Source organism: Vulpes vulpes, chromosome 11, assembly GCF_048418805.1.
Source record: "Vulpes vulpes isolate BD-2025 chromosome 11, VulVul3, whole genome shotgun sequence".
Classification (NCBI taxonomy): domain Eukaryota; kingdom Metazoa; phylum Chordata; class Mammalia; order Carnivora; family Canidae; genus Vulpes; species Vulpes vulpes.
In genome coordinates this window covers 10,124,283-10,137,165 of record NC_132790.1, presented here as the reverse complement: position 1 = coordinate 10,137,165, position 12,883 = coordinate 10,124,283, and the positions used below count along the sequence as shown (strand labels likewise).

Here is a 12,883-nt window from a genome sequence, read left to right as displayed (position 1 = left end):
ATCCATCCATAAGCAAGCAGGTCTGTGTACAGATAATCTCCATGTCTCGTGAGTCTACCCTGTGTCTGTTACCCCGCTGTCACCACAAGGAATAGCCACATCAAGGAGCATAGTCACTAACTGAGAAGGACAGGGTCCCTGCCATGGAGAGACAAGAGAGAGGGAAACCGTCCTTGGCCCACAGTACTGGCCAGAGGCCGCAGGAATTGCTAGGCAGGACAAGGAACCCCTGCTTGGACCTCCCTGATGCATTGAACTTCTCCAATTCCTCTTTCCCTGCAAAGAAAGCCAGTCCAGTGTTGAGTCTGGTAAGAGAACTCCAAACAGGAAAAATTATATCAGATCTTTGGAAAGACTGCAAAAGCAAGAACAGCTAACATCTGTTGACACTCACAGTAGGTCAGACATTAACTCCACACAACAAACCTATGGGGTGGCTATTAGTAGAGCATATCTAGGACCACACAGCTAATGGTGGAGCAGAATTCCACCAGCCAGCCCCCTGTAGTCAGACTGGCCAGTGGGCTCTCATGCAGGCTGTGTCCACCACCCCCTGTGGGAATCCCCAAACTCTCCCCGGTCCCATCTACTTCTCCAGATCCACAGCCACCACCCACAGGGCATCCTTGGCAGAAGGCAGAACAAGTACAAAGGCACTGAGGAGAAAAGGCCAATGAGACATCAGAGAAGAACAAGCCATCCTTTGAGGTAGAGTTGTGGGTTTGGGGTTTGTTTGTTTGTTTGCTTGGCAGAGTAGGGGAGAAAAGATAAGCAAGATAAGGGCCAATAAAAGGAACAATCTCCCAGTTATAAAATAAATATCACACAGGGATGTAACATACAGCATAGGGAATATAGTTAATAATACTGTGATATTTTGTATGGCAACAGATGGTAACTAGATTTATTGTGGTGACTATTTCATAATGTATATAGTAGAAAATCACTATGTCATAACCTGAAACTAACACGATATTACCTGTCAATTATTCTTCAATAAATAAATAAATTACTAAAATAAAAATAGGGCCAACGGATAAAGGTCTTACCCACCAGGCTAAACGAGCAGCAGTCATCAGGGGCTCGTTACTTAGCACAGAGTAGGCCTTCAATAAGCAGAAATTCCTTCCTCTTTATGCAGAGAAGTTAATGGGGACTCACTGAGGCTTTCTCAGCCAAGGAGTGACTAGAGCAAATTTGCATTTTAGAGAGAATATTGCTCTGTCCCTCTTGCAGTCTCAGATGGAAGCCTTGCAGGGTAAAATGTAATATTAATGATGATCAGGACATAATATTAAAATGATATAATATAATGATAAATGTACTTACTGAGTATTTATTAGGTGCCAGGTATCCATAACACTGGATATGATTGAATTCATTTAATTCTCACAATTGTCCTAAGAAGCAGACACTATTCCTATCCCCCCATTTTGCAGGTGAGGGATCTGAGGTCCAGAGAGGTTACGCTGGGAAGTGAGACCCTGGGGTTGCAACCCAGGCAGCCTGACATTAGGCCCAGGGCTCCCAAGCACCTGCAGGTTCCTGGTCCCGGGAAGGAGAGCATCCCAAGGCACCCACTGATCCCTGCCCTGTGCTGACACCCAGACCGGGTTACAGGTATGTCTCCCAGCCACCGCCAGCCCTCCTCTCTCTTCCCATTACCAAGCCAAGTCAGCCCAGGGCTAGCCCCACCCCCAGGCTGGAAACCATCCCCCCACACACACACCCACAAGAGGCTGCTAATATCAGAGGGGAAAAAGGCGCTGCAGTAACAACCTGGCTCTTGAGCTGCAAAGAGAAAAGGAGCGAACGAGGAGGAGTGGGCCACCAGATCCCCGCAGACTTCAGGGTAGAAAGTGTTCAATTAAAATGCATTCTGCTGGAGTTCAGCAGCATTTCAACAGAGCCACCATTGTCTCCGTCTAAACTGCTGCTGCCCACAGCCCGGCAAGCAGCAACGAAACAGGCTGTCGTCATGGAACCGGAATGTAGGGTCCTGGCCCTCCCGACAGCACCAGAAACGCCGCTCTGTTTACCCACGTTGCCCCTATTTAAAAACAAAACAAAAAGCCCCACTCCACCATCAGCCCTTCAGCATCCAAGACACCAGGGAAGGACAGACAGTGGTGGGAGGACGCTCCATATGCCAGCGGTGTGAGGTGAGTCTGCCAGAAGATTCCCAAAGAGCCGGCCAGGCTGGGAGAGACAGGCCTCCCCCAGGATGCTGGAAACGTACTTTTGGGAATATACGAAAATCAGATACAAATAGCTATCTGTGTGGGGCATAAACAAAAACTGCCAAGCCCTGGAAGGGTCCCAGGCCCCTTTAGAAAATGTTTATGGCCAAAGAATCTGGAATGTTTGGCCAAGGGCTTGGAATCCAGACACTGTTCATGCCCGCATAAATGAGACACCCTACAGGGCAAATGCAGGCCTGTGTGTCCAGCCAACTATGGGGCAGAGACAAACTGAGGCTGACCGGCCATGGGATAGCACCCTCCTCCACCTCAACCCATGAAACAGGTCATCAAGAGGCGGGAGCCCAGAACCAGGCACACCGGTACACTAAACTCAGAAACAGGATGTCTAAGGTGACGGGCACTTCAGGGTGCTGACTTGTACCCAAATCCACTCTGCAAAAGTCCGAAGGACAGATTTAATTGGTGAACCCAGACCCCAGCAGAAAGAAGAGTCAGAGGTGCTCAAAAACCTATTTATCAGTTTGAGGAGAACGTGAAACCCATGGGTCCCCAGAAACCCATTCTCCTAGGCGGTCCTCTGACGTCAGGTCCACAATCCCTGGTAGGTCCCAGGTGGCCCTTCATGCTCTGACTCTGACCTGACCTCTCAGCTTCACCTTCTTCACAGTACCCAGTATTCTACACACATACACACACACACACTCTCTCTCTCTCTTTCTCTCTCTCCCTCCCTCCCTGCTCTTCCCTCCCTCCCTCTTCTTTCCCTTTCTCTCTCTTTCCCCCATCCCCTACTATTCCAGTGATACTGAACTACCTAGAATCTAGAAGTCCTTAACTCTACATACTATTTAAAGACACCATCCTACCTTCTGCCTCAAAGGCTTTTCTTCCTTTCCTGATCTAGCTAATCTGCTAGAGGACCCCACTCAAGCACCATGTACCCTACTCTACAAAGCTTTCCTTGACTCCTCAACCAGTCGATCCCCGAGTAACAGAGCCAGAACTGCAAGGAGTCTCTTGGGAAACTAACAACCTTCTACCTAATAGAGGGTGGGTACAGGACAGAAGCAGGGATAAGAGGAACCAGAACTCACTCCCTGTATTTTCAGAACTAAAAGCAAAGAAGAAAGTCAGAGCAGAAGAGGTTTCAACTTCAAAATGGAGCCTCCTAACAATGGGGATATGAGGACTCCAGGAGGGGCTGCCTTGTGCACCCCTCCTGCTATCCAAAGTAATCCAGCGGACAGAGCCTGATCAGCAGTGCTGCTGGAGGCATTTCGATACGGGGCAAACAGGTAAACCACATCGGAGACATCAAGGACAAGAATCAAGATTCTAGGGGTGAAGGCAACGAGGAGATGCTCATGGTGAAGTCCTAGGAGGAGGGGAGCAACTCTGTGTGCAGAGCTCCAGCCCCTCCTGAGAATCCTAGACCACCAGCAGAAGGAAGGAGCAAAGAGGAAGAGGACAGACATTCTAGGACCAGCTGACTTGGCATTATCTGGAGTGGGCCATGCGACTGACTGGCAGCTCCTAAAGGCCAGGTCGAGCTCTCCAGTCTAGGTTTACAGAGGCCAGGACTTTTCTCCTGCCCCCTCTTTGGCACCATTGCCACCATCACCACTGCTACCACCTTCTTCCCATGACTACTAAACAGAAGATCAAGGGAAAAAAAAAAAAAAAAAAAAACAGCCAAAGACTCAGACACCTTCTCTCTCCTCATTCCCGTGCCCAGGACTCATTGCTTTTCTCAAGGTGAAGGCAACCTGGATGCTACAGCTCCTATGAGGGCAGAGGGTAGACAGGATGAGGGCCCAGGCCAGGACCAGCAGGCATCCAGGTCAATCTTTAATAACATTATCATCAAGATGAACATTACCACTTCATGAAGGCGTCCGTGCCAGACCCTGTGCTAAGCCCACTACTTACATTGTCTCTGTCTCTTCTCCGCACAACAACCAGAATTATCCTTTTTCTAAATCAAAAGGCATATCATGCCACTGCTTTGTTCAAAGCCCTCCAAGTGAGGACTATCATCTAACTCCAGTTAAAGCCAAAGTCCCTTCTAAGGTCTGCAAACAACTCTATTCTCTCTCTCTCTCTCTCTCTCTCTCTCTCTCTCTCACCTCAGCTCTTACTCCTTTAGTCTTGGCCACAGTAGCCTCCTTGCTCTTCTCTCAACAAGCCAAGCATACTCCGGCCTTAGGACTTCTGCGTTTGCTGCTACCCTTCACGGAATGTCTTGCCCCCAGATGTCTGCTGCAGGCTCACATCTCTCCGCCAATGCCCTCTCTGCAGAGGCTTCCTCTAACCATCTGCTTCCCCGCCAAGCCTGCTCTTCCGGTGTTCCTCCCTCCTTTCCTGGCTTCTTTCCCTCCACATTGCTTACCATCCCCTGATTCTATGTATTTAAACCATTTTGTTTCCAGTCTTTCTCCTATTGAGATGCATACTGCATGAGGGCAGAGACTTTTAATGACTTTGTTCACAATTCCCTCACCGGCATCTAGAACGATGCCTGGCACAGAGCACGAACTCAATGAATGAATGAACAGCTCCACAAAGGGGATGTTCGTCCCAGCCCCTTATTATGAATGAGAAAACCGAAGCTCAAGAAAAGTTGACTCATTTGTCCAAGGTCAGCCAGATACCAAGGGACAGAGATGGGATTGAACTCCAGGCCTGTGTGACACCCCCCTTGGTGGTGCCACCAAAGGGAAGGGTCTGGCATCCTACACCCACCTGTCCTCACGTTCCTCCATCTGGGCTGCTCAAAGACAGATGTTTCTGCTTCCTTCATCAAAAATGCCCAGCACCTGGCTCAGGGCTGGTACACAGCAGGTGTCCACCAGATTTCTGAGTAAATCATCATACCTCTAAGGCAGTCTCTCCTTATATTTTTACTTCTTTCTGCAGCACTTCACATATTGCCCTTCATTTTACTGAAGATGAAGAGGGGCAGAAACTCCAAGCACATAAAGTGGAACTAGAAATGGACCCCACCTTGAAGAAATGTACAACCAGGTGAGAGAGAAAGAAAAGATTTTAGACACAAAAAAGGTGTAATGTGAAGCAAGACAGGCATGTGAGCAGGACGGTGCCAGCAGTGCATGGGGAAGGCAGGGGTGCTGCATACAAGCAGCGAGACATGTACACTCTACAGGTGGATTAGAGGAGACAAGAAGGTGGGAAACCTGTTCATTCGTTCATCCAATGCTAACTTTTAAGGCTTTCTATTTTTTTTAAGACTTTATTTATTTATTCATGAGAGACACATAGAGAGAGAGGCAGAGACATAGGCAGAGGGAGAAGCAGGCTCCCCACAGGGAGCCTGATGCGGGACTTGATTCCAGGACCCCAGGATCACGCCCTGAGCCCAAGGCAATCATTCAACCACTGAGCCACCCAGGGCCCAACTTTTAAGGTTTTCTTTGCCAGACACTGTGCTGAGTGCTAGAGATCGAGAGAGGAGTGCATAAAACATGGGGAGAATTCATAGGTTAATGTGGGAGAGACGGAAACATTAGTATAAACTAAGGAGATACGTGGCAAGAGAGGAGCTAGGCTGTAAGCTCCATGAGCACAGGTGCCTCAGTGTTTCATTCACGTGCACTTATAACACTGTGGGTGCAGAACAGTTTCTCATTACATCATTGCTGAATAAATGAACAAAAGCACCAATGAAGGGATATCACAAAGCCTTGGTGGAGAGTGGTCAGGGAAGACTTCCTGAGGTAATGTCTGAACCTTAAGGATGCATAGGGACATTCCTGGGTGGAATGGAAACTACATAGAAGCAGGAGAGTGTAGAAGTAATAGGATGTTGCTGAGCTGTGTTCAGGCCAAGGTGAACAGCGTGATCTGATGGGATGCAGACCGCACAAAGAGAAGCCCCAAGTTAGGAACATCTGGGAAGGCCCTCATCAGGAGGCACATTAGGATGTGGACTCTGGGTCCCTGGAAGGAAGACAGGACCAAAGCTTGACAATTGTCAGGACCAACTGCACCAGCCTCAGTGTGTGCTGGTGAGGACAGGGCCTTCAGGAGGCACCAGAGAAAGGCGATGTGCAGGAACCCTTTACCAATCACAGGTGCCAGACCCCACCGAGAAGAGAGACACCGAGATGAGCCACGGTACACTAGTGAGCACGCAGGAGAAGTACATGCTGCAAAACTGCTTGGAGGAGATGAGAGGAGAACCCTGTCATGCCTTGTACACAATCACCAAAGCAGTAACTGGCTGAAGGCAAGGAGGAAGTCAGGGGAAAGAACCAGAAGAAGTGCTATTTATTTCACTTTCACTTTGAGCATACCACAACTGGGAAGAACACACCCTGGCCCAGGAGAGAAGAGATCTGGCTAGCGTCCCAGCTAGCACCAACGATCTGAGTGACCTTGGGCAGGTTACCTCATCCACCGCCACTCTGGGGCTCAACTTCCCCATCTACAAACCAGAGCTGCCACCACGAGCCCCACTCCGTCCCACCCCTAACAGCATTCTGGAAGAGTTCCAATCAGATAGGTACCAGCTCTGCATGGTTCTCTAAAGCACCTACTATGTGCTCTTCCTTGTACCAGAGGGGTGGCAGCAAAAGGACATGCTCAGCCCCTGCCCCCAGTGAACGCTTTAACAAGGGACCCTGGAAGGCAGTGCAGGACTCTGGGGAAAGCATTCTGGGACATTCTCCGGCCAGTCTGACTGCCCAGCCCAGGCAGGGGGAGAGGAAGTGGTGAGCTGTTTTACAATCCATCAAATTAATTGCCCCAAATGGGAAATTTACAGGCCTCCTACAGCCTCCTGTGTATCCCATAATCTCCCATGGCCCTAATCTGAGAAAGAATGTATGAGCTGTAATCTTTCCAGCCCACTGTGCTCAGGGGCAATACCCTGGACAAACCTCCATTCCTACCATCACCCCCAACCAAAAGCCCTCAGTTTATGGCCCTCCAGGGCCTGACCCCACCCACCTCCACCCACTAGGAGCCAGCCCAGTTGACCTTGGCCTAGACTCCAGCTTCAGCAAGAAGACCTGCCCAACCAGCCCCTTTGGTAAATACAACTTTGTTCTCTCCTCCTTTTCTCTCTTAAGGATAACAGCCTGCCAGGAGGCGGAACCAGGAAAAACGGAGTCTGGACAGAGTCATCCATGGGGCACACTGAAAACAGCCCCCAGATGAGGTATTGGGATTGGGCAGTGGGTTCTAGCCTCAGCTCACCCTCTGCTGGCCAGGAAACCCTCTCTCATCTCAGGCATCGCCTTCCTCTGAGAAATAGAAAAAGCCTCACAGGAACATCTCTCCCTGCCTCTTCATGACCCAAGTGTTACCAGCAAACTGCAGTAAATCTGGATATCCTTCAACTACCAGAGAGCTTCAAGCTCTACTGTCAGGAAGGGAAGAGTCTTCCAGCTGGCAGGAAATACCCCACCAGAGCATCTGGCTCTCTCCCTCCACGTCATTTGTACTCACTTATATGTGCCTCCTCTAGGTCTTTGACCCTCTCCCCACATAATGAAGTATTATCTAGGCCCTACTCCAATGTCACCATTCCATGAAGGCCTCCTGGATCCCTCCCTTCTTACCACCTGTTCCATTCTCTCCTGCCTCCTCCACTCAATAGGTCTCATGGGTAGTGGACTCCCACTCATTGCTAGCAATGGGGAGCTTATTTTATCACAAATATTTCAAAGGGCTCTGCACAAACCTGGAGTCAACTCTCTAATGCATCTGCACCTAAGAAGTCCTCAATACCACTGGGTGAAGTTTCCTAGACATTATTTGGAAGGCCAAGCTCCTTGGTGACAGTTCACTCACTATATACTGAAATATTTTAGAAGGTTCTATTGTAAACCCAGAGCCAAAAACCTTTTTCCTGGAACACCTGGGTGGCTCAGCGGTTGAGCGTCTGCCTTTCGCTCAGGGTGTGATCCCAGGGTCCTGGGATCAAGTCCCGCATCAGGCACCCTGCATGGAGCCTGCTTCTCCCTCTGCCTGTGTCTCTGCCCCGCTCTTTCTCTCTCTCTCATGAATGAATAAATAAAATCTTTACAAAAAAAATAAAAAACTTTCTCCCTATTGCTCTCCCAGATAATAAGATTCTTCTATGTGACAGCCCTTCAGATATTTGAGACCAGCCCTCATCTCCTTGTGTGTCTCCTCTTCCCCGCATGAAATCCCCACAGTTTCCTTGGCTGTTCCTCAGGAGATGACGTTTCCAGTGCCCATTACAGTCATTCCCTCAGAAGGACTTCAAGGAGTCATATCCCTCTTAAAAAGGTGATCCTAGAATGGACCCCCATACTCTACCTGTGATCTCCAAGGGCAGAGCAGCACCATCACCTCCCATGTTGTGAGCACTATACTTTTCATTAAAGTGGCCTAAGACAAAACTAGCATTCTGGATGGTCACATCATTCTGTCAACAACTACGGAGTTTATGGTCAGTAAACAACTTTTTCCCAGAGCTGCATCTCCTAGAGGGCACCAGCCATGCAGGAGCATGAACAAAACTCATTCTCCTCAGCCGGTTAGAGCAGAAAGTACAGGAACTTTGGAGTCAGACTTGGGTTGGAATCTTAGTCCTGCTATTTATTTACCGAGCGACTCTAACAAAGTATTCGTTCTCTCCAAGTTTTAATTTCCTCAAATACAAAATGGGGAAAAATTTTTTCTCACTAGGCTGAGTTGAGGAATAAATGAGACAAAGTATGTAAGCACCCAGCCCAGACCAAGAACAGGCCAAAGTCAAAGATGGTAAGTGGTTAAGAGTCAAACCCAAGTTGGCCAACCCAAAGCCTTGTGGCCTCAGGCACCATGCAACAGCCGCAGGCTGTTTTCTTGTCCCACAGCCCTTACCCACTGAACATTATCTTTGGCCTGTTTCTCCCTATGCTAGACTATGAATTCCTTGAAGACATCCTTGTCTTTGTAGCCTCAGAATCTGGTATGGTGCCATCTGGTACAGAATAGGAGCTAATAAATGCTGATAAGCAAACAACTGTATGAACAAGTTAATTAAACTGATATCAAGACAGGCACCTCTTTTGCCCTCTTAGCAGCTCCAACCCCACCAGTACAAGCTGGGTGGCAAGAAGCATTTACTTCATAAGGGCTTACTATTCTGAATCAGCACTAACCCCCACACCCAGACAGGGAAGCTCGTGTCACAGTCCCCAGTTCTTTTTTGGGGGGAGTCCCCACCCAGGACATGGCAGTGTCCTACCTTCCCCAACCACAAGACCTCCAGCACTGGTAAGGTTTGCTCCAATCTCCTTTGGGAGCCAGGCTGAGCTGCACGTAGTCAGGTGAGCACTGTCTGGGATGGTCCCTGGGGACCCCAAGATGCATAGGTCGTATGTGGGGAAGGGCTGATGCCAGGTTTCCCTAGCCCCAGCTCTCTGGGGGCTTCATTAAAAATATTCTCTCCCAGTTCCCAGGTAATTAATAATAAGAAAAAGAAAGACACATATTCATATTCAGCAGGCTGCCTCAAAACCATCCAAGCCACACCTGATAGAGCACTCTTGTCTCATCACCTGTGCCACTGCTGATGCCACACTGTCCCCATGACCCAAATACTAATGGTCCTTCACAGTCTGGTTGTGATTTTCCCTTTAGAGCTTTTCCCAATTACTCCTAAGGCTCTGAAGTCAGTGAGAGTCTTGGTCGCATCACTTCTGAGCCTTAATTTCCTCATCCCATCAAATGAGCATGGAATTGTGAACCTCAAGGTTCAGTGAGATAACTACATAACTATCATGCCTGTGTATGGCGCACAATAGGTGTCCACTCAACCTTGATTTCTTTCCTTCCAGTTTATTACACCCTCAGCTCTGAATCACACTGTTGTCCTGGGCACGGCTCAAATCCAACTCTACAGGGAGAACCTTGAGGTATGGGATGGTATCTCCTCTGGCCACCAAGAGGATCTGTATGGCTTTGAGAACTCAGTTGGCATTTAAATGCTTCTGAGGGTTAGCCGGTAAGCCAACACGTTTTAATTTGCTGTGGTCACTGTAGATAAGCATGATAGAATATATTGATTTTCAAAAATTCGGGCAGCCCCGGTGGCACAGCGGTTTAGCGCCGCCTGCAGCCCGGGGTGTGATCCTGGAGACCCAGGATCAAGTCCCACATCCGTCTCCCTGCATGGAACCTGCTTCTCCCTCTGCCTGTGTCTCTGCCTCTTTCTCTCTCTCTCTTTGTCCCTGTCTCTATGAATAAATAAATAAAATCTAAAAAAAAAAATTCCCCAGAGGGAGTGACTGGAGGCCAGTATGGAGATAAATAAGAATACCATATGATTTCCCAAACTAGAGAGTAGTCTTTGGGGACACCGAAGCCAGGGTACCCAAGGCCCATCCCTCTACCTCTCGGGCTACAGTTCCCTTGGGTATAGAGGCACCGCTCAGTGGCTAAAAAGCTTCTTGGCCAGAGTCCCAAGACAGAATAGCACAGCGTTCACCGAACCATTTAATAAATTCATTCAACAATTATCTTCTCTCACCATACACCGAAAAAGTAACCACAAGAAGTTACGCATGTGTTAACTATCTCAGTTGTGATTTTATATATATATCTCAAAACATCAGGTGGTACATCTTAAATATATTCAAGAACCTTTGTGAATCATAGCTCAATAAAGCTAAAAAATTATTTTCTAAACAGCTACTTGTTGCAACCACTATTTTAGACACTAGAGGTACCGTCTTGAGCAACAGGCACTCTGTGTCTTCACAGACATTAAATTCTAGTGGGAGAGACAAACAAATTAAAATATAATGTATCTGGGGACGCCTGGGTGGCTCAGCACTTGAGCATCTGCCTTTGGCTCCCGGATCGAGTCCCACATCAGGCTCCCTGTGTGGAGTCTGCTTCTCTTTCTGCCTATGTCTCCTCTACCTCTCTCTGTGTGTCTCTCATGAATAAATAAAATCTTTTAAAAAATAATATAAAATAAATAAAAATAAAAATAAAGCCTACTGTATCTGGATTGGCTGAGAACTCTAAAGAAAAAGAGAGGAAAGTTAAAGGACGATAAAGTGCCGGGGGAGAGGAGTCCGGAAAGGCCACCCTAAAAAGGTGACATGTGACCTGAAGGAAGTGAGGAAGCAGTGGACCATTCCAGATAAAGAGCACAGTGAGTGCAAAGGCCCAAAGGCTTGTTGTGTTCACGTGTTGGAAGAACGGCAAGGAGGCCAACATGGCTAGAGCAGAGCGGCAGGCAGAGAGAGAAGAAATGAGGTCGGAGGGGTAAAGGGGGTGGGAATAGATGACACAGAGCCTCAAGGGCTGCTATGAGGACCTAGGATTCTGCTGTGTGTGAGATGGGAGCCCTTAGGTGGTTTAAGAGAGGTGACATAATCCAAATTCCACTGTAGAACAATCTCCAGCTGTTGTCCTGGGGGAGGGGAAGAGAAGCTCAGGGACTAGTTAGGAGGGTATTGCAACAGTCCGGGCAACAGATGACAATAGCGTGGGCTAAGGTGGTCGCAGGTCAGAGGTACAATCTGATTCCAGATATATTTCAAAGGAGAGATGGCAGGGTTTTAAAAGTTCCCTGGAAAGGGAGACAGAACATAAAGACTCCTAACTCGGTGAAACGAACTAGGGGTGGTGGAAGGGGAGGAGGGTGGGTGTTGGAGGGGAATGGGTGATGGGCACTGAGGTGGACACTTGACGGGATGAGCACTGGGTGTTTTTCTGTATGTTGGTAAATTGAACACCAATAAAAATTAATTAAAAAATTAAAATTAAAATTAAAAAAATAAAAATAAAAAAAATAAAAGTTCCCTGGAAATGTGCCTGATGCCAAGTAGTCCTGGGCATTACTGGCTGCTTGTACTGAGTAAACCAAAAGACAAGCTGAATTAGGTGTCCAGAGCCCCAGCCAGACATACAAGTATGGAAAGTGCATCACTGCAGAGCTGCAGGCAGGAAGGCATGTGACTCTGGGTTTGGGTGTGAAGAGAAAGCAGAAGCCAGGAGGGGCCTCTCCCTGCAGGACTCACCATCCTTCTCCCCCCACCTCTGAAGGGTTGGGTGGCTCATGGGCAAACTGCTCCTGCCTTTGAAAGGTGGAAGAGCTCCTTTACAAGGAAGCCAGTGAGGGAGCTCGGTGATCTGAGTCCCAGGCCCAGTGCCACTACCTTCCACTGTGTGACTCTGGGTAAGTCATTTGAGCCTGGGTCTCAGAGCCACATGTGCAAATGAAAATCTTAACATACTACCTGAGGTGGCCTACAAGTGAATCAGAATACACCAACCACTCCTAGGTGTGTGACTTTGGACGTATAATTTCCCTGGGCCTCTGCATCCTCATCTATAAAATGGGAGGAAGAACACCTTTTAGGGATACCATGAAGGTTAAAGCAAATGATGTGTGAAAAGTGTGGTGATGTTTGATCTGGTATTTTTTATTTTATTTTATTTTTTTTTAATTTTATTTATTTATTCATGAGAGACAGAGAGAGAGAGAGAGGAGAGGCAGAGACACAGGCAGAGGGAGAAGCAGGCTCCATGCAGGGAGCCTGATGTGGGACTCGATACTGGGACTCCAGGATCACGCCCTGGGCTGAACACAGGCGCCAAACTGCTGAGCCACCCAGGGATCCCTGATTTTTTTTTTTAATACTTTATTTATTTATTCATGAGAGACAGACAGAGACACAAGCAGAGGG

The 12,883-nt window shown here is 48.1% G+C and overlaps 1 protein-coding gene across 28 annotated transcripts in view; it reads right to left on the bottom strand.

Annotated features, from left to right (window-relative positions):
- PLEKHA7 (pleckstrin homology domain containing A7) overlaps nucleotides 1-12,883 on the bottom strand; it is a 218,193-nt gene that overhangs the window by 187,534 nt on the left and 17,776 nt on the right. For 2 of the 28 annotated variants that reach the window (XM_072725519.1, XM_072725522.1), the window contains exon 1: nucleotides 1,780-1,927. The exons of 23 other annotated variants lie outside the window; for them this stretch is intronic. Coding sequence is in view for 2 of the 5 variants with exons in the window: in XM_072725526.1 (XP_072581627.1) it covers nucleotides 1,330-1,382 (53 nt within the window). In the remaining 3 variants the exon portion in view is untranslated. Of the gene's footprint in view, nucleotides 1-1,329; nucleotides 1,623-1,779; nucleotides 1,928-12,883 lie in introns of those variants that run through there. 3 more of the 28 variants (XM_072725506.1, XM_072725526.1, XM_072725502.1) reach the window with 3 other exon arrangements.